The following is a 27,640-nucleotide window of genomic DNA, read 5'->3' as shown; positions in this document are numbered from 1 at the left end:
CCCCCCTCAACCCCCAACAATTTAAACCTTCGGATACGTTCCATGAAGTCACGGAATGATAAACCAGTGCGATCATTGATTCTATTTTAATTTATCAATTGTTGCACTGGTTTATGGATGATCATCATCGTTCCGTGGTAATCGTGTAAACAATTGCATTCCGTAATCATTCAAGGATATCTAATCATTTAAGAGAGACACGTGTTCCTCGCGTTCGAGGGAATTATCGAGCGACAGGGCCTCATGACTTATATTTTTTCCAAATGTCTTATTACCATAATTTTTTAGTCTCCTCAGTACTTTTCATACTATTAAATATACATTAGTATTATCAATTATAAACATGAAAAATTTTCACGTTATGGGGAGACGACACGAGAGTCATTTGATAAATTTAATGGAAAATGTGTGAGGAATGTCCGAGGGAAGTCTACGTAAATTACTCGCTCAAACCATTATTACATTATTATTTTTGTTTTTCGAATACATAATAAAAATATGTGAGACAGAATTAAGCATTAAAGACACGGTTTCGATACCCCGCAAAGCGTAGCCAAAGTATTATAATTTATTCCCATTGTATTGTGCAAATCCATTCATACACAATTGAGATAATCCAGACTTTATGGGATAATAAAAGTAATAAATAAAAATCTGATGAAATTGGTATATATGGATATATACTTATGTGTAAGGCTGAGCAACTATGAGATGGCTATTGGTTTGATCCTTGTATGAGCGTATGCATTTCCTTGTCGTCCCTTTATTTCGCTCGAATTGTCTTTATTCAAACAATCGAATAGTGCTAAATGTAGTTTAGGGTTCATGTGCACGATTAACGAAATCGAGGAATCCCAAAACATTTTGTACCGTCTCTAGATGAAAATGATAAATACAATGTCAGTAATCCTAAGACTTGTGGTAAACCTATGATAATTATTGTAAGAATTAGGTTTATACTTTCCAATTCAATAAAATTATTTTCAACGACTATTGAAATTCAATGCTTTGTGAATTATTTATCGGTTAAGAGCAAAATTGCAATTTTTTAATAAATATCTATCGTCATTTGTTTTTTGGGGGCGCTACTGAGGCGTTCCTGGGGGGCTGTTGTGATTGGTTGGAGATATGATATGGGAAATAGAACAATAACCACTTTGATTAAGTATTATTGATGGTCTCTCTGGATGTGAAAAAGGCTTGAATGAAGTGATTAATTGCAAGAAGTTCTTATTTCTTAAGATGGAAATTATCGCAGTTCTAATATTTGGGGTTAATGTTTGATAATTATTGTATAAGAAGGAAGTTTATTAATTAGGTTTAGGTGCTTTTCAATTCAATAAAATTATTTCCAACAACTATTAAAATTCAATGCTTTCTCAATTATTCATCGATTAAAAACAAAAATTGCAATTTTTTCTAAAAATATTTTACATTATTTGTTCTTCCTGGGGGCGCCACTGAAGCGTTCCTGATGGGCTACGTTGTGATTGGTGGGAGATTATGGCATGCGAAATCGAACAATAAACACTTGTCAATGCGTGTTAAAGTGTAGGATACAAATTCAAAACATTAAACACATACAAACTGATTAGTTATCGATATTCAATCAGTAAAAATGAAAATTTCATTGAATTCGGGCGCTACGAGCGAGGTATCTTATTTGAAACCCGCTGATCCCTATTTTTCTTCTCTCTATGGGCGTCCGTAGTGGGAGCATACGGGTTCCTGGAATTCCACTTTCCTACTGTCCCTAAGGTATCTTATACGAAGCCTCCAATAGTTAATTAACTACTTCGGGGTTACATGGGGTTACAGTTTCGCCAACTTTCAGATAATTCTTTTATTGGCTATATCTCCCTCTTATTTAATAGCGATGTTCTTGACATGTTTTTTTTCCAACTTATCCGGGTGTGTTTCTTTGAAACGACTTTTTTTATTTTCAATTTCGACGTGTTTCTTGGGAATTTAAACTTCGATAAAACAATTGAACCGAAACAAAAATCCGAAACAAAAAAATTTTTTTCATCACGCTTGGCGTGCCTAAAAGATCCCCTTTCCACACATTGTGATGAAAAATATCGTTCGATACTCGTGAGAAAAGTGTTTTTTGGCTCGTGGGATTATATCACTCGCCTTCGGCTCGTACTATAAACCTCCCACGAGTCAAAAAACTCTTTTCTGTACTGCTTCTCACGATTTCTCGTCTGGGAATTGGTATTACATACTTCCCAAACTCGAAAACTTGAAAATCACTACAGAAAAATATTGTTCCTGGGCTGTTGCGATGGGGTTTTTTTACTTGTGGTTGGCCACTCCTCGCCTATGGCTCGGAGGCCAACGCCACACGAGTAAAAAACCCCATCGCAACAGGCCGGAAAAATACTATTTCCGCACTCGTAACGAAATATACTATTTCGAAGAAATACACCCAGACAAGTTGGAAAAAAATCGCGCCAAGAAAAGCGCTATAAAGTAGAAGGCAAGTGCTGGGGAGCGATTTTGCTCGTTTTATGTCGACATAAAATCGTAAATTTCAATTAATGACAGTCCTGGATTTGAAATACTCAACTAGGATTGGTTGAAATTTATGATTTTATGTCGACATAAAACGAGCAAAATCGCTCCCCCGATGTCTTTTCTGAATGTAAGGTATGATAGAGGATCCTCCATCACGCATCACGCTGTGATGCGCCCTGACCGTGTTATTGTCCTTAACTTTCAGATAAAATCAGAAAAGAAAATTTGGACTTAAATGCGATATGACCGTCATAGGGTAAGTCGGTCACATTTTTGTCATGCGACAGTAATTGGTCATTCGTTGATCGGTAATGTCACATGACCGTCATCTGACATGTCATGAAATTTGCTCGCATCTTTAATTTAGATAAAAACATTGAATAATATCCTTTACAGTTTGTAATATTTTCTGCAAAAAAGGTGATTTTATGATTTTAATCAATCCTCTTCCTTCAACACGTATTTGCAAAATAAATTCGTAAATCTGTTGTCAACTCATTCGATTTCTCCAGCAAAACTGTTTTACCGGAAGAGAAACGAAGAAAAATCTCATAAAAATGCCACGATGGCGCCACCTCTTCTTTTTTATTTTCGCGGTAAAAAATGGCGGCGTGAGATTGTCACTGTTCTTGATTTTCCTCTGTCGATTTCCAATATTCTTCCACAAATTAGTACGTATTAACAAATAAAAACACAAAAAAATGGCAAAACTCGTGGATCTGTGTGAGAAGTACTTTGGCAGTCGTAATTTCTACGAAGTTCTCAAGATTCAGCAGACTGCCACTGATAAAGAAGGTGAGTTCAACCGGTGGGCCTTCCTTAACCTCTCCCGCACTTGATCGCATGTAAACAAAATTGGCTATTCTCATTTTGATGAGTCTCTGCACTTCTCATGACTTGGAAGCTCCGTAAAAATTGATTTCCGAGTTATGCCTACTTCCTTTCTTCCATTGAATTTGCGGAATGGAAGCATGAAGCCTTCGGTCATTATTCACGACTTCCGAAGGCTCTCAAGTTCATGGAGGAATGGGTATCTATTATTGATACTGTAATGAGAACTTGTAGGGTGTTTCGAGGTTCATGGGAACGTGCTTGTTATGACACATCGCTAGGTGACATGACGAGGGCTCTTTATCGCGTTAATGTTAAAGGATTGATCGCTTACATCATGTAACTGTCGAGGTCATGAATATTTTAATGTTTTATTGAATATTCAATATTAATAGGGAAAATCAAGGTGATGAACGTTAATAATGAAATGCCTCTTCAATGGAACATACTTCGTTTCGTTGAAAATCATTCTTATCAACGAAAATTGAGATATTAATAACAATATTGCTATTGTAATACAAAAATACATTCTTTTTAATTTTTGTCAGTCATAGAGTTACATGGTAAAATGGAATTCGATAGCGAAGTGGTAAAAGGAGATAAGTCAATTTTGACTATTGACCAGTTTTCAATCAATATCTAGGAATCTAAAGGAGGTATCGAAATTTTCGTAATGATATTTATTGTAGCACTCAATCGGCTCCACAAAATAGGTTATCACAAAAATTTCGTCATCTCCCTTAGATTCCGAGATATTGATTGAAACTGGTCAATAGTCAAAGTGGACTTATCTCCTTTTACCACTTCACTACTGAATTAGTCAATCTGATTTTACATTTCGTATAAAACTATGAATCTCTAGTGGGTAGAAAAATTTGTGTATGCACTTCTTTTTGTAATTTTCAGTGTTCTCTATGGATACGTCAATTTTATTGAAAATTCAGTGGTCATTGGGAAAATGAAAGCGATGAGCGTTAATAATGAAATTCCGCTTCGATGTAACTGAGTAATTGAGATATTGATAACAAAATTATTATAGTCGTACAAAAATACATTCTTCCTAATTTCTGACAGTCATGGAGTTAAATGGTGAAATCGAATTAGTCAGTCTGACTGTACATTTCTTAGAAAACTATGAGTCTCTAGAGGATACAAAAATGTTTGTTAGAACTTTTGTACCAGTATTTAATATCCTGTACTGAAAAGTTTCTCGTCGAAGTTCGATATCGAGTTATCGATAAGCTCTCTATGTCAAGCTACATATTTTCAAAGAACTGCTAGATTCAATTTTTCTACTTCGATTTTTTACTCATTTGAAATTTCATTGACGACTGACAATCAACGAAAAAGGGATTATTCAGATATTTTTTAATGGATATTCCAGTTTTATTGAAACTTTAATTTTTATTGGGACAATGGAGTTGTTGAACGTTAATAATAAATTAATTCTTCAATGCCAGAACTCATTCTTCGTTTCTTCCAAGACCATCATTATCAGTAATGATTTGTTATCAATTGACAATTATTTACTAGCAAAGGTTGAATAATGAAATGAGACTAATTATTCCGACTTCAGATTAGATCAGTTTTTTCGAAACATCAATAAATCTATGAGAGATCTACAAGTTTTCAGGGGAGCATTTTTAGAAGTTTAATTTTGTCCACCGGCTAAGCCCCTCATGAAAATTTCAATGTCTTGCATTCCAACATATTTTGAAAGAAATACTAAATACCATTGTCCCAATTCAATTTTTTCTCACGGAAAATTCCACGAACGATTGAGAATAATCTGAGGATTAATTTATTCTGCATTTTTTACATTTGGTTTTTTCAGTCAAGAAAGCTTATCACAAACTATCCCTCCTTGTCCACCCTGATCGCGTGGATGAGGCCACGAAGGATGAAGCCACAGAGAAGTTCAAAGTCCTGGGATTCATTCACTCTATCCTTAGTGACAATGACAAACGGAAAATCTACGATGAGACTGGACAGTATGATGAGGATAGCGAGGAGGTCGTCATGAAGAACTGGGCTGACTACTGGAAGACTTTATTCAAACCAATCACTGTCCAGGATATAAATAAATATGAGAAGGAGTACAAAGGGTCTGAGACTGAGATCAAAGACTTGAAACGAGCCTACGTGGACAGTAAGTTCTAATTCATTGCCTTAAACCTTGAAACTCAACAATTCAAAGAAATCAACCTCGGTAATCAAATGGTAAAAGTCGATCAGTCGAACAAATTTGTTCAGCTGCAAAAAGTGTCTCAACAAAGTTTTGCAAACTTTTTTTGTTGAAAAATGTTTGTGAAATAATTGTTTCAGATTCATAATCTACTCTCTATCCTCTCACAGTCGAAGGCTTTCGCAATTGCATTAGCGTTCTACAGAAACGAATACACATTATTTTTACTCCACAGTACAAGAGCAACACAAAACATTTCCAGTAACTGCGCTATTCATTTATTCAGACTATTTTGCAAATATTTTCCGAATAAAAAACATGTCACGAAAACTCCTTTATAGTTCATAAATAAAAATACTTGCAAAAAGCTCTTTCAATTTATCTCTCAAGACACCTATTTTCGAAAGATATTTGCAAAATAGTCTACGCTGTAGTTGCGGACTAGGAAATAATAGGAATCAATACACAGAATCATCTCGTTAATAAATTGTGTTAGGAGTTAGCAAAAGGTCTTTCTTGTAGACATTTTAGTCAGTTGCGAAGATGTCGCACGAAAAAATTTTGCAAATTTAATTTTTTGAAAATATCTATGAAATAATCGTTTTAGATTCATAATTTATTCTCTAGCCCCCCACAATCGAACGCTCTCCTAATTACACTAGCGTCTTACAGAACGCTCCACACATATAATATAATGTCGAATACTTTGTAATAAAAAAAGCAACACAGAATAATTTCAACTATTTTGACAATGAAAAAACATATCAAGAAAACTCTTTTGTAGTTCATAAATAAAATCCTTGAAAGGAGCTCTCTCGATACATTTCTCAAGACATATTTTCGGAAGTTATTTGTAAAATAGTCTACTCTGTAGTTCTGAACTAGTAAACAATACGAATTGATTGACAGAATCATTTCATTGATGAATTATTTTAGGCGAAATTGGCAACTCTCTGATGTAGACAATTTATTCAACAGTAAAAATTGTCTCATTACAAAATTCCTCTTTTCTGTGAAATAATCATTTTACATTCATCATCCATTCTCTGTTCGCCCGCCATCGAACACTCTCGAAATTCCTCTGGCATTTTGCAGAAACGGATACACATTATTTCTACTCTACAATAAAAAAACAACGAAAAAAACTTCCAAGATCGATCATTAGAATGGAAGTGCTATAAATACCTCAACTTTGCAATAATCTGCGTATTCATAACGCCTTTCCATAACTGCCAATTTCATTTGAAACGCAACAAGAAACTCCATAATTTGTAAGCATTAAAACAAAACTTCCTCAACAGTGATAACTTCATTCACGATTTCCCTTTTATTGATTGTTTAACGTCATTCGTCGTAAGTAACCTTGTAGCTGACTATCGCCCGAGGGCCTGCAGTCGAGAAATCGCATTCCACTGTTAAAAAAAATAGAAATTTTATGGATAGTTGCCTAGTAATTTTCAGGAGAGTGACATTGAATTTGATTTACCATGAAATCTCAGATTTCACTGAAACTTCAATAAAATTCCAAATTTTGAGCAGCAGGAAGACGCAAATTCCTGAAATTACTTGAACTTTCAATTAAAACAAGTGGATATCTCAATTTTTCTACAAGCTAGAGGGATTACAAAGTTTTTTATGAAAAAAAAAAACGGAAATCGGAAATATCTCGAAAACTTTGCATGAACGGATGTATATGTTTTGATTGATTTACATAATACGCATGGAAACGAATATTTTGAAAAAAAAAATATCTTAACCGGTCTACTACTTTTGAAGATATTTGCGGAAAACGATTTAAAAAATGATTGCTTTTTCTCAAAAACTATCATATCGATCGGACTGAAATTTGGCACAAAGTCCTCATTAAAATCTAAAATATGACAAAATTTCAGATTTTTTGGAATTACTTTAGCCGCTTAATTACTCAATTTTCTGAAAATTGACCACCGGGAAGGTGACGGTGAACATGTTCACATACAGACATGGCCGCCAAACTTCGTATTTTCGCGTTTCAAACCACTTTTGCACTTAAATTTTACTTCCAATCTTTTTCTATTGCCTTAAAGGTATTCCCTTCCCCTCATGCGATGGGACGATGTCAAAAGCATTAATAAATCGAATTGAATTGAATTGAAAAATTTCCAATCAAAATTAGAGAATTTGAAAATTGGACGATTACAATGTTTTACTTCGGAAGCAAAAGTGAAAATTCAGTACCAAATCAAGCTAATTCTCAATTTATTAACACCTCAAAAATGTATTTATCGCTGATTTTCTCATTTTTATTGATTTTCATGGAATAATTGAACATATACAATTCCACGGATTTATCCATAAAATTTTGAATTTTAAATGAAGAAATCCCTCGGAATTTCAGCGGAGCTGTAATGCGATGAAAATTTCCAGAAAGTGTACCGAAAAATTTCAGCCAAAATTTTTTAACAGTGTGTGTCCGTAAAAATCTACAGTTGAATGCAGAATGCACCCATTCAACGTTATTCAAATGTATCCAGTAATTAGAAGGGCTAATGATAGTATTTACATAGTCAAGAATGCTGCTAAGGATTTTCCTCCTGTTATTCTCCGGAATACATTATGAAATATTCATGCCCCATTAGCATTCAGAATTTTCCCAACTACTTAATATCCCTACATGACTCACATATAATATACACCTTGTCAATGATTCCAAATAACTTAAACACCATCAATTCTCCCAATTAAGGTAAAGGAGATATGGACTACATCCTGGAAGCTGTGCCCTTCACAAATTGTGAGGAAGAGCCCCGCCTCCGTGAGATAATATTCAAACTGATCGCAGCAGAAGAAGTGCCTGAGTACGAGTCCTTCACAAATGAGCCCAAGAAGAAGAGCGAGCGTCGAAAGCGCAAAGTGAGTAACTACCTCCACTAATTGTCCCAAAAATCCTTCAATTCATTCGTCAATTTCCACTAAACCTCAGCATTTGAGATAATTGTTGTCAAAGATACCACAAGATGCCCCTGGTGTGTCGTTTACAGACATCGAAGGCGACTATTTTAATACCGATAGGCGGTCAGCCCATTAGCTCGATCGTAACACATGTGGGAGTAGAGGGAGGTCGAAAATGAAATAGAAGGGGTATACCGGGTAAATAAATAACCGTTGCGCGCTCAAGATCACTCCAGTTCTACCAAGTTCACGTACCAGTATTGTTCGTACAATTCACCCCATTTCATCCCTCCAAACAATTGAGTCTGAAATCACCTGAAAGATGTGCGAGAGTTAATTCTGATAACCCCAGTACCGATTTAAGTGACAAAAAGTGAATATTGAATTGCAAAAAATGTTCAACATAATCCGCGATATCCTCCCCCTGCTCCTGATCGCGACATACGTATCAGGAGCCTGCGTCAATGTTCCAAATCAGGACATGATGGAGTATGCCTGTGAAAATGGCTACATTAATGATCTATACACAATTCCGGAGAGCACCGAGAAAATTAGAATTTCAAATATGAAAATACCGCGAATAACACGCGATACGTTCTCTCGATTTGGTGACAATGTATTGATATTGATGTGCACTCACTGTGGGATAGAGGACATAGAGCCGGATTCCTTCAAAGCTCTGACAAACCTGCAGCAATTGCGTCTCGATAACAATCACTTGAGGACTGTCAGAGCGTCATGGTTCGAGGGTCTCAAACAGTTGACGTATCTCGATCTAAATTACAATGAAATCGAGAGCATAGAGGATGGTGTTTTCGATAATACACCTGAGCTAGTTGATCTCAGAATATCGGGAAACAAATTGCAATGCCTCAATGTGGACGAGCTGTCGCGTCTCGGCGCTCTGAGCCGAATTTTCATAGCGAAAAATCCCGAATTCAAGTGTCCAAACGCCTTAACAAAGGTCCTTGAGCAGAAGCAATTGACATTCGATAAGGACCCCGAATGGAGTCAACTCTCCGAGGATCCCATATCCCCCCCAGTGAGTCCCATGCGCCCAACAACCCCCGGCTACCGAGAGCGCCTAATCTCAACTCGGCCACCAGATCCAACCGTCAATTATTATCAAACCACCGCACCCAATTACCCACCATCTGCTTCATATCCAAACTACGAAACAACCAGTGAGGCGTCACACCGGACCTCAGTACCCTGGTACACAACACCGAGTTATACATCAGAGCCGTCTTATCCAACTCGCAATTGGCCATCGCCGACAGAAGCAAAACCCGAAGTATCACAAACACGTGCGCCATACAATGAGCCTTATTATCCACCGCAAGCACCGAGGTCTTCGACCCAAGATCCCTACCCCTACACAGACGATACTAGGTACCCAACTGGCTCATCATCTGACGTTACGTGGACCGGTGGTTCTGACGACACCTTCAGCGAGACTGACTACCCCCCGATTCAGCCAATGCCACCATCCCTAGAAACATCTCAGCCACCTCTGAGAGAAGAGCCGGATTTCCAGACATCAAAGCCAGTGCCATCTGAGCCCAAACAGACCAGTGAAGCACAGCGACCCCCTCGCCCCCTTGAGAATTACCAACAGGTGGAGGAGAAAGCACCAGTTGCCATGAATCTACCAAATCCATCATCTCCAACGACAGCTAAGCCAAAGAGCTCGTCATCGCACTCTGCTGCCTCCGCTGGACTAGTCCTATTAACTATTTTCTACTCACTCATCAGAACGTTCTAGTTGGAGAGGGGGTGTGCGTGTGTGTGTGGAAGGGGAGGATGCAAGACTTCATTCGATTAATCATAGCTTCACGCAAAAAAAAAATAAGCCCGAAACTCGTGTACCTACTTTAATTCATCAGATAAACATAAACAGAGAAGACAAATAACTAAGGAATAACGATGATATACAGATTAAGTTATTTATTAACAAGACTTGACCAACGAATTTGAAGCTCGCTCGGTGGATGAAAAACATTATCAGGACAATTGGGAATGAGACAATGGAATTTGGCTCGATTGGAAGGGGTCGTGAGATGAGAGATGTCCATGGCTCGTTGGAAATTGCGTACGTAACATAATGGTTTTCATTACGTTATATCTCGATGCATCGTGATCCTTGCTTAAGTACATTGAATGACCTTTTTTTTCACCGCATGAATAACGTTGACACACTCGAATGTGATACATCGTGATAACAATAATAATTGGAATTAACGAGGTACGAGGGTCGCATTACATCCGCAGTGCTAATGGAATAATTACCAATGCCCATGCTCCATGTCAATATGCATAATAGTATGTTAAAAATTATGCAATCTCCGAATCATGTCTTAATATGTCAATTGGTAGTTGAATTAATCACTCGTAGTATCGTACAGAAGTATATCAGAACAGTATTGTGTCCTTGAATTCCTTGAGATCTTGGGAATAGTCATCCTCAATCAGTATAAATGAAGGAATGAATTGAGTCATGTGATATTTCTATAGCACGCGAGATGTTTCAAAGGGAGTGATGGGAGGAAGATTTGAAACATACACATTGATAATTCACACCAATCGTCATTCTTGTTTCCTACCACCAACCACTCGACCTTCAATGACTCGTGGATTTCAACACAATTGGCCATTAGATGTAATAACGAATCGGAGTCATTCATCCATTTCGCTACTACCGCACTTCTAAACGCCATCGTTTTATATAAATCACAACGAGCTCCTTGTTATAACTGTTTTCTACCAATTCGTCTTTCAGCTTTACTTCCTAAACATTTGAAATTTTAAACTTGGCAGAACAGAACACTGTTGTATCCTTTAGTATCAGGAACAAATTTATACTTGTTAATACCCAGTCTGTGTAACCGTTGGATTTCAAGTTATTTTCCTGGAATTCAAACAGTCACAGCCATTGGTTGAATCTACTTTGATCTGAATTCCAAGATGATGAGTGAAGGTGATTGTGTAATGTCAGATGGTTGATGCTTACCTACACTTGAGATTTGTTGGATTTCTTGGGCGCTGGCTGGGGCAGCTTTTCAGTTTCCGGGCATCAGGGCGATGCGCCAGATGTCTAAAGGGGCCCAAGGTCGTCTACACACGGGATCGTCTGTCATTCCCCATAATAATGTCACGAATGCTCTCATTTTGGTTGATTTTTTTCAACTATTTTTTTTACGGCTCTTTGAGGATGTCCAAGTATCTTTTATGATTTGGTGCAGACACTAGAGATTTAATCATTTTCAGTGATCAAATTTGGGAATAAAATTGCGCGAGAAAAATTTGATAAAAATCACGAATATTCAATATCATTCAAATTACATTTTACACAGAACATTCGTTATTTATAAATAAATAATTGAAATTGTTTAAATTTTCGGAAACCTTATTTTTTTAGACTGAAAACGATTTCTGATAAAATTCTGAATATCAATGAATTTGTTACGATTCCGAATAAACGATTTTTATTGAGGAACATTGATTTTTTTTATAAATTATTTATAGAAAGTGCTCGTACTTTTAAAAAATTGCAATTTTTAAATTATTGCATCAATCTTCCTCCCAAAGTAAACTTTCCAATGTTTCCAGATTTTTTAAGTGTTTTCTAACGATTCAATATCGGAATTCAAATTCAGATCTATAAAGTTTAAATAATAGAATCATTGTAAAATGTCCGGATACTTAGGATCAGGGATAGTCATATTCATAAATCATAGTTGCCGTTAAATTTTCAAGCTGTCATTTAGTTAACATCACTCTTAAATTGTTAATTATTTTAGTAATCATCAATTTAAATATTCAAATTCTGAACTATTTTATTAATCAATAATTTAGGTAGGAAGATTGCCGATTATTTGGTCAATTGGTAATCCCTTTTAAGAAATTAGAATTACTTACTCAATGGAAAATTCGCAGTTCCATGTTATCAGATTTTTAATTTGTCATCAATCGCAAATTTAAATTATTAATAGATAATTAATATCATACATATTTAAACCTTTATCAATGCAAGTCGCAAATTCCTTTAATATTGTTGGAATTTAATATTTATGGCCATCCCTGCTTAGGATCAAATCGGGCTCAAATGAAAGCTCTAATGAGCGACTGCAAAAGTAGAAAAACATTTCACTGGAGAAAAAATAGCCAAAGTACTTGGATATCCTTAACTCATACTGCAGTCGTGCTGAATTTTGCGTAAATGTCGGATACAGCTAGACTGCGTGTCTCGACATTTATGAGCTGTCACGGACTATCCTTTGTGAGTTATTGTTCGATCTGATTGCAGAGGAGGATAGATATTATTTCATGCATATCACGTTGCGGGTATCTTCGAAACTCGCGGTTTAGGGGAAATAAAAAATGAATTAAAAATAAAATGAGAGCTTAAATTTGAGGAAGTACACGGAAGATGACGAGGTCAAGGGAACATAGATCATATCTTGACAGTTCCAAGTTAAGTGCTTAGCTGGAGGAATGAGAGAGACTTCAATTCACAGTTCTTATTTTGCTTCAAATCAGTGGATTTCACAACCTTTTCGTCGGGAGTTTTATCTTCATTTTTTGCCAGTCAAACCAGTTGATATCGTCTTATTCTTTTAGTTCGTATCGTCTAGAAATTTTTTAGAAATGTTTCTTTATCTTGAAATTTTAAGGGAACTAAGATGACTAGTTGGTAGGTGCTCCGTTATAACCTTTCCCAGAGTTTTTAATTTATGTGCAACTCAACAACTGATTGTTTTGTGTACTTTTCTACGAATTACGTCAGCGTTTAACGAACGGGGAACGATGTTTGCTTTTGTGAAAAGTCTATACTCTTATCCCCTTCTGGGTTGTCGCCGGGGGTTAAAAATATCTCTTGATGAATTTTCTGAACCTATCCCTTTCGAAAATATTTACAAGTGAATCTGTTGACGAAGGGGAACTCCGTATTGCTTGCTTCGCAAATATTTTTGAGATTCGGAGAAAGATGTCAAGAAAATTAATTGAGCTATGCACTTGTATTTTATGTCAGCTAGAAATCTCGCGGAAATCAGATTTATTAAGCAATTTTAAGATAATTCTGATAATTAATTGGGAATTAATTGCTGCGTTATAACCTTCCCGAGAGTTTTTCATTTATCTAAAACTCAACGATTGATTATTTTGTGTACTTTTCTATCAAGTTATGTTAATTTTTAACTACCGGAAAATATTACTGAGAGAAAAATATAGTTCTGCTGAAAAATTATATGTTCCTCTGAAATGATTTTTTGTCGTGGGGAATCAGTTTACTTGTGGACAAAAAAGAAAGTTTCCACCAAAACATGATCATTTTCGTAGTAGTAATTGTTCTCGTGAGACATTTCTGTCTTTCGGGTAAATACATTCGTTCCACAAAGAACTATATGAAACAATTTTCTTGCCGAAAACTGTCATATTAATAAAACTAAATAATTTCGAAGGGACAATTTTTTTTTGGGGGAGAAATACTTTTTTTTCGCCAATGTATACTTTCTGTGGTATAAACCTATGGAGTTCTCTCAGATCAAATGATTGCCGTACAATAAGATTATATTTTTCCTGCCAACAGTTCTAATTCTTCCAGGGATGTTTGATGATCCCGACAAAAATTCAATTTTTGTGAAAGGTATTAAATTTCCTTCTATCAGGCTGGTTAATTTCCCTCAAGTAAATCTGTTCCACTACATCAAATATTCTCACGTGGAACATATCGTTTTTCGGAAGGGCCATATTATTCTCTCAGTGTAAGGGTAGCCACAGATACATACAGACATCTCTTAAAAATATCATTTTTTCATGTTTGATGACATTTTTAGACATTTACACCCAAAATTAGGATATCGAAAAAATCATGCTTACAAAGGTTTCATTCGGCCACAAAAAGCAACTGTAGATTGTCCATTTCGGAAATATTTCTCGGATAAATAGATTCAGAGAACAATTGCGGTAAATTTTAACAAGCTAGAAAACAGCTCCCCAATTTTCCTCTAAACCTTTTCAAAGAAGTTACTTCATTTCAATGTAACGGCGGCATTTCTCCCCAGGATTAAATTGAAACAAATAGGAACTAATGGATTCAATAATCATGAGAACTCCCCGCCACATGGTCTCAGCGGTATCAATTAAAATCAATCAGAGGGTGTTGAGCATTACAACACTGATTAGTGTATCTGGATTAACTTCCTTCAGAAGAGCTCCGTTACTCATTTGCTGGTTTTCTCAAAGGGTCACGTGCAGTTGAGATGACTAAGATCCCTACGCGTCACTAATCATCTGCGCCAGAATGTGCTTATTAACGCCTCAGTGTTATTTTCCTAGAAATGCAGGGCAAATTCTTTCATTGAGATCGTGTTAGCTGAGCATTGCAGGTGTCCGTGGCTGTAACAGTGACATTCAGAGGTGACAATTACAATCAATGCTTCAAGCTTGTTGTGTAAAATCAATGCAACACAAGGCTGTCCGTGAATAATTTAGCTTCTTTAGCGGTGTCGGTTAGATTACACCCATTTTCGCACTGCCATTTCCCAAGATACATTTTTCATGCCATCGGGGGGTGCTAGCACTCAAGTCGGTAGCCTGTAATTGTTGGACTATAATTTTTTTTCAACATTTTGCAACATACTATAATTGGCCAATAATCTTGCTAATCGCCATCAGTGAACCCTACCCTTTCTTATCTCATTGGAGCCATCGAAATGATCTCATCGATGAGAATATCATTATTTTAGGAGCATCACGATTTATCAAACGTATCATGTCACGGCTCATCAAATTTAGGGAAGTTGCACCATTTATTTGCACTTTGTTGTGAAAGATTTTTCGCGGTAGATGACGTTCGTTCGATCAATGTGGTAGTGGGCAATGGACTCGGGGGGAATAATCCTCGTTATGCAATGGTTAGCGAACCTAACATTAGGTAGGTGCCACAAGGAAAGTTGCCAGAAATTATAAATACCGGAATTTCGCATGGCACTGAACGCGTTTTGTGGCTCAATATTCTTTTCGTAAAATTCGGGGAAGTGGAACGTGACACTGGCGAATTTTCTGTTATTCTATTTGGGCATTTTGGGGGAATCGGAGATTTCATCATAAGGTCCAGAGAGTCTGCAAAGTATTTTATGGTCACATTCGTCAGGAAGTACTTCGAGGACTGGGTGACGTAAACTATTTTATGTTACGGGCTCGAAAACTGCGATTTATCGGGACTGGTAACATATTTTTTATGATGTTCTGACAGTTTTATGGACAGCCATGGTAACTCAAGTCATTTTCAGGTGATCACCGCGGTTATTTCAATGATTTTGAGAAGAGTTTGTTTTAATAATTTTAAAGGTCTTGCAGAATGATTTCGTGACTGCTATTTCGAATGGTCTTATGAATTTCAAATCGCATATTTCGGAGGGAGTGAAGTCATTGAAATCACGATGAATGGAGCTTGATGTGCGAAATGAGATGGGGCAAACGGGGGATTTTTAATTGTTTTAATTAAAAATCACCGCGAAGTCATGAATTTCGGAATGTTGTACTACAAAAATGTTTTATATCTGTTATTCCGCAGATAGATCATTACACCATATATTACATCACTGTTAAAAATTCTCGTCTGAATTTTGCGTACCAAATTCCGGAAATTTTTATCGTGTTCCAGTTCTACTGAAATTCCAGGAAATCTTGTCATTGAAAAATAAAATATTTCATTGATTTTCTGTTCAAATGATCTGGGGATCAATAAAATAATTGTTTTTTCAATTCAATTGTTCCGTAAAAATTGAGAAAAATTAGGGAAATTCACGGAAAATTTGAAAATTCATGTCATTTTGTTTCTGAATATTCATGCTCCACTGAAAATTCATCAATTTCCGTGAATTCTACTTAAAACTTGAAATTTCATGACCATTGTTTCCGCCAATCCGATTCAATGTTACTCTCATGAGATTTACTACAACATTTTCCGTGAAATTTCAAAAAACTTCTAACAGTGATCACTTGAATATTCACTTGCAGTTATTAGAGGAGGTGAAATTGTCCTCCGATTCGTACTGTGCAATGAAGTTCAGTAGCGAAGAGGTAAAACGGTTAATGTCGAAGAATGCAACTTTTTTAGGAGAGCCGAGAGAATTATTTTATCCATCCTGGAAGTCGACTTAAATGAAAGTCTCATTTCCAAAAAAAATTGAATTAAGAATATCCAAGTGTCTTTTAGCGTTTGGTCTGACCACACTATAAATTCAACCATTTTCAATCATCAAATTTGTCAACTAAATTGCGTGAGAAAAATTTGAAAAAATCAGGGAATATTCAGCGTCATTCAAATTACGTTTTGCAAAGAAGTATTTTTTTAAACATTCGTTGTTTGCAATTAAATAATTGAAATTGTTCAATCTTTCGGAAATCCTATTTTTTAGGCATTAATTCGATTTCTGACAAAATTCAGACTTTGTTACGATTCCGAACAAATCAGATTCCGAATAAATGATTGATGCATCAGATTCCGAATAAATGATTTTTACGGTGGTAAGATTTATTGTTTATAAATTATTTATAGAAAAGCTTCGTAATTTTAAGAAATTGCCATTTTTTAATTATTTCATCAATCTTCCCCCAAAAGTAAACTTTCTAATTCTTTTTCCGCTTTTTAAAATGTTTTTCAACATTTCAATATCGAGATTCAAAGTCAGACCTGCAAAGTTTAACACTCCGTTGGTTCGCAAAGTTACGAACACGCTTGGTCGCGCCGTAAGCGCCGCGCCGCACCGGCGTAAATTGACATAATGATAAATTTGAAATAAATCAAGAGTGATCTAGATTGTATACTTGAAGAAATCCCGTGAGATTTTTTATCTTCAGTGTTACTTAATTATATAGTCAAGCTCAAAATTGCCATGTTTTTCTGAATATTCGCCTTATATCTGGTACACGTCCCGGAGTTTCGGAATAAAAATTTGAAACTCTAACTACTTATGATATTTTTGGCGGCAAACTTCCAAATAAGATGTTAAATTTTTCCAAACTTTTCTAAGGCTGCAGTGTAATTTAAAAAATTGAAAAAACTCGCGCGGCACGCATAGCGCAGCCAACGGAATGTTAAATAATAAAATCTTTGTGAAATGGCCGGAATCTTGGGGTCAAATGGGGCTCAAATGATGTTCTACTATCTACTATAAAAGTAGAAAAGCATTTCACTGGCAAAAAAAAAAACAGCCAATGTGCATGGAAGGTTTTTCTTTTGAATCTTCTAATTTTTATTGATTTGACTTAATATTAAATTCGCTTGAATGACCGCAAATGGCTGAGGAGTTGGAGTTTCTAGAAAAAGCCGCCAAAGTACTTTGGATATCCTTAAATATCCTGATACTTGGATATCCTTAAACCTTTTCACCTTCATTTACCTGCGATTACGCTGTTAGAAAATTACTCTTGAAACTTCAAGTAAAAAATTGAAAGTTGAAATTTTTAACAACGAATAATTTACGTGGAATTTCCATTGATCTCGTTATTGATAAATCAGTCAATATTTTTGAATATTCAATGAAATTTGATTTCTCAGGTTCTTACGACAATGAAAATTCCTGAAAATCATGAAAATTTAGGCAAATTTTCTTCTGAATTTTCAATCGGTTGCTTAATTTTCGCGATAGGTTTGAAAATCCAAATTATCATTGAAAATTCAATGATCATAATGAAAAACTTTATTTTATTGAATTTCCAAGATAAATCGGGAATTTCACGAGCAATTGAGTCTGAAATTGAATTCAAATTCAGAATATTGAAAATTCAAATGCATCTGTGACTGAAGTTTCAAAAAATTTCTAACAGTGTAGCGATTTCGGAGAGTTGATATCACTTGATTTCAGTATTTCTCATTAACTTGACGATTCAATTCAACTGAATGGAATGTGAATGTAATTTCATCCGAAAGTGGCAACACACTTCCAGAAGTGCGAAAAGGGAGCCCTTCGATACCTCAAATCATCAAATCCACCAGTCGTGAGAGGCGAAAGGCAAATACAACGGCAAATGTTTAAATTTGTCCTGAGGGAGTGAAATGACCTCGTCAAATTTTTTTATTTGTTTAACAACTTCACTCGAAAATTCCATTGAAAACTATCCTAACCGTAAACCCTCATTTTTTTCTCAACCATTTTGTTTGTAATCATTTGCATTCAGTCAGTGCACACGTGTGGCATCCGGTCGTTTGCCATTCACATTTCTAACATGTGTCGAATAGTTTTAAAAATGTCTTTTCACCACCGATGACGTATCACCCAGTGAAATGTTTGATTTGATAATCCAAAGCTTGTGGGTACGTCTACAAAAATAGTAGCTCTATTTACCACTATAATCCTGTCTCTGTTTTATTTGAGAAACCATTACGAGATAGTTTCCGTGTCTGTAAGTGAAGTGGACATGTGATCGAACATTTTATAAATAATTCCCAAGTACCTGAGTCTGACAACAAGTCGAGTACTACATTCCGAAAGAATTTCAGAGACCCAAAACATCTAAACCTAAACCATCATTCCACTCATATAAACTCATCTAAACACATTCTAAATATAAACTTCCACGTAATTTATAGGAGGGAGTAATTTTTTGATGGTTTATGGTTGTTTTTAGTGGGCCAAAGAAGCGGCTGAGGCTGAAAGACTCGAGAGATCTCGATCACTTGACAACGATGAGAATAACAGCCGTTCTGATGATTTAGCACTGGCTATTCAAAATCGTAATAAGGCAAGAGCAAATCAGGCTGAGAGTTTCTTTGATTCACTCATCGACAAGTACGCGAATAAGGCCGGCAAGGAAAAAGCCACAAAAAAGAGTGCATCTGCCAAGAAGAAGAGGAAGGCATAAAAAGAGAGATTGGACTTGGGGGGGGAGCGACAACCGTTAAATCATCTTGGGAACATGTACCACTATTTAATACAACACTAAATCATAGACAGATATTTTTTTTGTCTCTTTGTCGCAGATTTATTTACCATAGAAATTCAAAGTATTTTGTTTCTATTTCTCTCTTCTCGTCTTGTAAATTTCATTTCTAACATGTTTTTTTGGAATAATTGTACTATTTATGAATAAATTGTTGCGGTTAGCTTTTGTAATCGATGTATTCTGGGGGAATTTATTACAAATGCGTAGACGCGATTTGGCGGAGATTTATTTTTGGATGCGACTGGTGTTGGCGAGTCAAGGACGGACGTTGGTCCACAATTATAGCAATTAAGTGGTTCATAGCAGTATTTTGACGGGATTTGACATTTTTCATAGTTTGTTTGCAGTGTGGAGGTAGAATGTTCAACATTATTAATACAGCATTTCGAGAATTTCACAGCAATTTGGAGAGAGGAATGAATAGGGTAAGCAGACCAGTAGATAGACGGTTCAAGGGAATTTGAGGTTCGTTGAGAGATCAAAATAGATAAAGCACCTAAAGGAGCTAACGACGGGTTCTATACCTAATAAAATATACAAACTATGGGAAAAATGATTCGAAGAGGAAACAATGAAGCAGTAAATAATAAAATGACAACAGATGGACAACTGTATCAGAAGAGACATTCAAAATGTTCGTAAAGAAAAGTTCATTTTTCAATTCACTAGCGAAGTGGTAAAACGGTACAAGTCAATTTTGACTATTGACCCGTTTTCAATGAATTTTTGTTATAACCTTTTTTGTAGAGCCGATTCAGAGCGACAACAAATGTAATTACGAAAATTTCGCCGTCTCCCTTACGTTCCGAAATATTTTTCAAAAAAATTGGGAGATAAGTTGACTTAAACCGTTTTACCACTTCGCTACTGAATTATACATTAGTGTTATTATTAAAAATTGAAATTGGCAGCAACATTCCTATATTATTTACACAATTCTCAAAAAAAGTTGAAACTGCCTATCTTTTGAGCGGTGTCTATCTACAGGTCTACTTACCTCAATTGATTCATTCATCATTTTTTGTCTCTTGTGTTTCACTTTATCATCACTCTGAACGTTTATCGATAACGGAAGAGTGGAATACTGTGCTGATAGAAGAATTTAGTCGCTGTTAACGAGGCTTCTTAAGTATTAATGCGGTTCGTTAGTATTTACGATTCGTGTATGATTCGATGCATCCAAAACATTATTTCACGAATATTTCGCATTGTGGATTATTTTTTACAAGGGGAATGCCCGAAAAGCTGTTTTTGTAAGAAGATTTCTAACCGAACACGCATACATTACAGTATTCTGACGGACTCATCATATTTCGTTTTTTGCAGTTTCTAAATGGAAAGTTTTGCATTAATAGTACAGCATTTCAAGAATCTGACATCAATTTGGCGAGAAAAGAACGGGTAATTTGAATCATTCATTGTTTTTTGACTTTCCTTTTTCACTTCTCTATCTCTATAGACATTTGTTAATAATGGAAGAGTGAATAATGGCATTCGACGAGTCTAAAACACATTAGTTCACAAATATTTCGCACTGTGAATCATTTTTTCAAAGAAAAGTGCCTGAAACAATGGTTCTGTAAAAAAATTTCTGACAGTATGCCCCTAACATTCCACATTTCAACGATATTGGTTATTTTCATAGTTTTTTTCTGTTTGTAAATGGAATGTTCAACATTATACCTCTCTATAAGATATCTCGCGCTCCGAGCGCTCGAGGCCTATCCCCACTCTCGGCATTTTTATCGCCTCCCGAATGTTTATGTTCCGTGAGCTTCTTATGAGATACCTATGGCCCCGGTCATTTTTCAACGGGAAGAGAGTACTTATAAGGGTCAAACGGTGTTGAGGCTCAAACGAGAGGGACGAACGAAGTGATCATGAGGGTCTAATGACCTTAAAGGGGGGTCACACCACTTTTTTCAAGTAATGGGAATATACATCGATTTTTGACGAATTTTCCGTCAGCAGGGTTGGGCATATCTCGCAGATGGAAGTTTATGACGTGACATTGTCAAATACCGGTAATTTACCTCTGGGGCGTCAAAAATGTCAAAAAGTGTCAGAAAGCTCTTTACAAGGAAGCTAAGCTAAAAAGTCACAAGGGTCAAAAGTGAGAGGGACATCGGCCGGAAATCGTCAAGATCAAACGATCACGAGGGTTATCCTCGGGAAGGTTAAACATCGCAAGGATTATGCCTTCTTAGGGTCAAACGTCGCAAGGGTCAAACAACGGAAGCAATCCTTTAATCTGGAGGGTGAAACTAATAAGAGGGTCAACGGGGGACGCCAGGCGGTACAATTACAAGGTTCCAACGGTCATAAAGTTTAAACAAAAAAGCAAGTAGGTTCACAAGGGTCAAACAGGTCACTAGGTCACGGCCTAGTTATCCTGATTGACCCTTATGATTTACCTACTTTGTGATTGTTTCTTGATCGTTTGTGATTTTCCTGCTTGCCTGCGTCTTAATTTTAACTCTTGTGATTTTTCAACTTATCTCTCCTGTAGGCAGAACAATGACAAGGGTGGAATGATGAATGAATTAAGAAAAAATAATCTGAAACTATTCCGTTTGGTCTTTGTTGCAACAGCTTATGATCATTTGACGCTCGCAAGTTATGATTGTGACGTTTGACCCTCGCAAGTTATGATTGTCACGTTTGACCCTTGCGAGGTATGACCTTTGCGACGATTGACCCTCGCGAGGCGTAACCTCAGTGGGTATGATTTTTTCGAATTTTGACCCTTGTAACTCTGACAGGTGGTATTCTCGGTAAAAATCTCCCGGTTCCCCAAGGTGCTAATAGATGGCGCCACATAGGTTTTTGACAGGTCAAAAAACCGACAACTCGCCCGGGTAATTTACCTACTTTATGACCGGTCAAAAACCATGTAATTTACCTAAGGTAATTTACTTGCCCAACCCTGTCCGTCAGTGATTATTCTCAAGTGCACCAACAATCCCCCAACATCAGCTGCCATTCAATCACGCGGGGTTATGTTTAGAGAGAAAAAGGAACGCGGGCGATACAAATTGAAAACATTAAACGCATATAAATTGGTTAATTATCGATATTCATTCGGTAAAAATGAAAATATCATGGAACTCGGGCGCAACGAGCGAGGTATCTTATTTGAAACCCGCTAATCCCCATGTTTCTCCTCTCTATGGGCGCGCGTAGTGGGGAATAGGGGTTCCCAGAACTCCTCTCCTACTGTCCCTTAGGTATCTTATACGAAGCCTCTACTGTAATACAGCGTTCCAAAAATCAGACATCACTTTGGAGAGACAAGAATGAATAATTTGATCAATCCATAGTTTTTTACCTTTTCTTTTGCACTTTATCATCTCTGTAAACATTTATCAATAACGGAAATGTACTAGACTGACATTCGACTAGTCTAAAATATATTATTTAACAAATATTTTTCATTGTGAATAATTTTTTACGAAGAAGTGTCCGAAAATCTGGTTTCGTAAAAAGATTTCTCTACATAAAACCCTTAACATTCTCTCTAAACATAACAGTTTTCGCCATTATCGGAGAACAATCCGTTTCTTATATCATCTACTTAACCGACTGCCAGTCAAATAGTAATTCATCCGACCATCAGTCGACCAAAGTTACGAATTCTATTCTATCGGTCGGGATAACTGGCCTCAACCGATAAAGAAGATTTAAGTGTCTCTCAATCGTAATCTCCCGGCAATTAAACCCCCAAAAAAAAGCCCGATAATGAATTACCCCAATAAAAGAGTCGCCAGTTAAGTCAATCACGATAAAAACCCGCATTAATCCCGGGACTCAACACCCAGCAAATAAAATCCTATCGCATAACAGAATTATCATGTAGATTGTAATGGATCACGGTGATTAAGCCCCTTTAAACCCGAACAATGTAAGAGTCATAGCATTAGTCAGGCAAGTAGCACATTACAGTCAACAATAACTCGGGGGACTCCCGCTTTGCAATTTCCGTCTCTCTCCTTTTCCTTTGTGATTATGTTATACTTTCGAGAGAGATCGAAGGAACAAATCACGCACTGCGATAGGTATTGTTGGGGGGAAAATTATGAGCAACCGGCCTCGTATAGCCGTGTCTCGGGTTACGTCTGCTACTTGACTGTACACCACATCGGGTGGCCGGCTGAATTCCACAATTTTATCACATCAATTTTCCTTCATAAATTTGTTTTCACTAATTGCGATATCGATATGATCAATAATTCAGCGGAACGATAGCGAATATGAATAGTGAGTATGAATTTGCTCACTTTCATAGGAATATTATTCTGTGGATCTTTAGATCGTGCTAATTTAGGGGAAAATGTCAGGTGATTTTTTTTTCGTTCACCTTAAAATTTTTTAGGTCGTGAGTTGTGCTGTGTAAATCATTGAAACGTCGGTTGAGTTAATAGTCATTGTTAATTTTTTGTGTTGAGGGGATATTATTTCGTGGATCTTTGGATCTTGCAGCCTCAGAGGAAACTGTCAGGGATTTCTTTCCCTAGTGATCAAATCAGTAGCGAAGTGGTAAAAGGAGATAAGTCAATTTTGACTATTGACCAGTTTTCAATGAATATCTCGGAATCTAAGGGAAATAGCAAAATTTTTGTTATAACTTTTTTTGTAGAGCCGATTGAGTGCTACAACAAATGTAATCACGAAAATTTCGCTATCTCCCTTAGATTCGCAAATATTCCTCAATTATGTTTTACACTGAGAGAAAATTTTCCTGATATGTAGATCATATTTACTCGAGAGAAGTAAATTATTTTCAATAGCTTAAATCTCAGAATGTTTGCGCTTCACGGAACTTGAATAAATTCCCATTTATCACTATCGTTCCGCGTTACGTCATGAATCTACTGCACATGGAACTATTAGAAGTGCATAAAAATAAATTATAAAAGCAATAAATACTTGAAGATTGACGATTCTTCTACGCGATGTGAGTGAGTTCATTTCCGACAAAATCATACTTGAGTACAAGAATATTTTAAAGCACCTTTCTCGGGCCACGTGGGAGGAGATGCCTGGGAGAATTGAGCGATTGAAGAAAAATCACTTGTCTCAAGTAAATATGTTTCAGATATTAGAATTTATTTCTCAGTGTACAAAAGCAATCTAATAGCACTGATAGAAAGGATTAGTTATTGTTAGCGAATGGATTTGGTTGAAGTCTAGGGTCTAGTCGGTCTCACCAAATGTTCATTAGTTAATGACTATTAACTAATAGTTAACAAATGCATATTTGAGGAGGCTTGTTTGACTCGCACGGAGAGAATTTTTCTAGAAAAATTCTAGTACGCGTACTGGAAAAAATTACAATCCACCGGCTGTGAAAAATTCTAGTGTTGCTAAGGTAAAATTTCTTGGTATTTCTGGTAAAATTTCTGGGGATTTCTGTGAAATTTTCACAGAAATACGGGGAAAAATTCACGTTTTCCCCAATAAAATGTCTAGTGCCGGCACTGGAATTTTTTCCTGGCCGTCACTTTGCGCCTCTTTTTCTGTGCTAGCACTAGAATTTTTCTCAAAAATTTCTCTCCGTGCGGTTTTCACCTTTAAAGTGAACCGCACGTTAACCATTCGTTAACTATTAACGAATATTCATTTGGTCATATTCAAGTCTACCATTCGTTAATAGTCAACAAGTCTCGTTTGGAGTAAATGAATCAGTCTATCAGTGAATGTATCTGTGAATAACTGAAGAAGGTTCATCGACCTTTTCGACAAGAATTTTCGGTGAGAATCAATTCGTCATTGCGGGAATAATTTCAGTCGACGTTTCGGTTTGAGTTTGGAAATCCTCAAGGAAAAGAAGTAGTTCAAAATTTATTCTTCAGTAAGAACGAACAAAATTTGGGGAAAAAACGCAAATAAAAGAACTCGACAGAAAATAACGTATTCATAAGGGTTTGTTTATTTTTCCTTTAAATTTCTTAGAAATTCTTTCTGCATTAGCGCTGACTTCTATTTAAAATTATGCAATTCCTCAATTCGAATGATGGATATTCATTTTCATACAAAGAAAAGAATTCTTTGGGCTTTCTAGCTTTTTTTCTGAGGCCGAAAAAAAAACGGCTTCGGTCATTCATACCCAAAAGTTTTAATAGGAAAATTTGAATCTATTGGATTTTCCGTAGAATTTTAATAAATTCCAGTATATTTCGACTCTAGAGTTCCCATAGAAATTCAACGAAAATCTTCGAGCAATAGATTTTTTATCAATTTCCTTCCTACTCGCAACCCACTGAGAGGCAATGTTACCCGAATATTATCCAAACACTGAAAACAATTAAATTAAGATACCTTATCAGAAGTAAAAAATGATCCAATCAGCAAAAAACAACATTTGTGAATTTGTTTTGAATTCATATCTTCTTCTGCAATTGTACTACTGTACATTGTATAATTTTTTCTGGAAGTAATGCTGGGTAAATAGAGACACCCGTTGTACATGCAATCACGCTGGAACCGACCGTCTTATTACCCGTGCGGTGCAAACATAGGTAGCAATGTGTAAACCATCATTATTATTAGTGCAGACGTGTAATGGAGGAGAACCCGCAGGACGAGACAGGAAAACGGAGGGGATAGAATGATATTGAAGTTTGGTGAAGAAATTTTTAGAGAGACTCTCTCTTTATTGTTTTTTACTTGCACACTGAGAGAAAAAATTAGTTCAGCCGATAAATTACATATTCCCCTGAAGAGATTTTTGTCGCGTTGAATCAATTTACTTGTGGACAAAACAGAAAGTTTGCAAAGCATGATAATTTTCGTAGGAGTAATTGTTCTCATGAGACATTTGCAATATATATAGACTGACAGAAATGATTAGTTATTGTTGAAAAAATGAATTTGATTGAAGACTGGGGTTTTTTACATAAAAGAAGGGAATTTATATAGCGCTCCATATCTTTGTGACGTTTTTTTTTTTAACCATGTTTTTTATTCAATTTCTACAGTAGGTATTTAAATTATTTATAACTATTCACATAAAAAAAAGGTACATAAAAAATATGATATTTAGTATCTGAAATTTGATATAAACATTGGTCACTCTGTGACACTCGCGTTTACTTTATTCTTGGTTTTTTTTTATATCTTTATTATTGTCGTGAGGTTCTAAACCTTTGCTCCGTTGTAGAGCTTTTTTGTATTTGGTTTTTTTTGCGCTTGAAAAAAAAAAGAAAAGGTGTGACAAAATATCTTTGTGACGTCATAGGAAATGAGCGGATGGGATTCGGATGAGGTAGGAGGGGAACCGGGATTATTCTCAATATGAATAATCAATAAAAAAAATGGGGTCTCGCCAAATGCACATTTGGAAAGCATTTTTGGGCTGGACTTTCATCGTTCAACTGGGCCATTCATTAAAGATGTTTAGCATTTCCAGCAATCTAATTTTTTCATGTTCAAGACAAAATCTATAATTTTTTTGGCCGATAGCAGAACATATGAAACTAACTTCTTTGATGTTAAAGAAAAATTAATCGCAATAGCCTCTCCAGAAATAAATAAACAAATTTTTCCTTATACACGGGCTCTTATGGGGTTTATGTTGGAATTTATAATTCACCTACTGTAAGACTCTAAAAATAGAAGTAATGAAAAACAACTAAAAACAGAAGGTAATGTGCAAAACTATACTGGATCGAATGGCCAGAAAAAAATTTGGGGTACCCGCGCAAAAAGAGGAAATATTTGAAAGATTCAATCCCACAGAAGCGCATGTTAGCGCATGCGTTTAGTGCATTTTGTCCACTCCATTTCTAAATAATAAACGTGGGTTGGTGGATTGAAATTTTTATCATGATAAAGGGAATCTCTATCTCTTGGAAAAAAATCAATTTTTTAAAAATATACTTGCGATTTTGGATAAATATCCTTAACTATTAAAAAATATTTATTTAGTCATATTCCACTCTACCATTTATCAATAGTCAACGAACCTCGTTGGCAATAAATGAATCGTTCAATCAATTTATGTCTTTCGGGTAAGTACATTCGTTCTACAGAGAATTATTATATGACGCTCTGGCTTTATCAAGTCAATGTTATTGAGTAGTGTATATCTTTGTCCAATAAACACATAAAATACAATGTTCTTGCCGAAAACTGCGTTATTGGCAAAATTAAATCAGTAGTGAAGTGTTAAAGGGTAATAAGTCCATTTTTGCTCGAGATCAGTTTTTGAGGAATATCTCT

General features: G+C 36.0%; 2 protein-coding genes across 2 annotated transcripts; both read left to right on the top strand.

Moving 5' to 3' along the window:
* Positions 1-3,108: 3,108 nt before the first annotated feature.
* LOC107048818 (J domain-containing protein CG6693) lies at positions 3,109-19,594 on the top strand. The gene is made up of 4 exons (XM_015272240.1): positions 3,109-3,315; positions 5,186-5,500; positions 8,262-8,428; positions 19,106-19,594. The coding sequence occupies exons 1-4, from the start codon at positions 3,222-3,224 to the stop codon at positions 19,337-19,339; spliced, it is 810 nt and encodes a 269-aa protein (XP_015127726.1). The 5' UTR covers positions 3,109-3,221; the 3' UTR covers positions 19,340-19,594.
* LOC107048816 (leucine-rich repeat-containing protein 15-like) lies at positions 8,715-10,319 on the top strand. The gene has a single exon (XM_015272239.1). It carries the CDS (start codon positions 8,862-8,864, stop codon positions 10,230-10,232), a length of 1,371 nt encoding a protein of 456 aa, XP_015127725.1. The 5' UTR covers positions 8,715-8,861; the 3' UTR covers positions 10,233-10,319.
* Positions 19,595-27,640: the final 8,046 nt, after the last annotated feature.

The sequence above is a fragment of the Diachasma alloeum genome, unplaced genomic scaffold, assembly GCF_001412515.2.
Source record: "Diachasma alloeum isolate Michigan unplaced genomic scaffold, Dall2.0 Dall_scaffold_00197, whole genome shotgun sequence".
Classification (NCBI taxonomy): Eukaryota; Metazoa; Arthropoda; class Insecta; order Hymenoptera; family Braconidae; genus Diachasma; species Diachasma alloeum.
The sequence above is the reverse complement of the archived record's forward strand: the minus strand, read 5'-3'. Positions and strand labels throughout refer to the sequence as shown.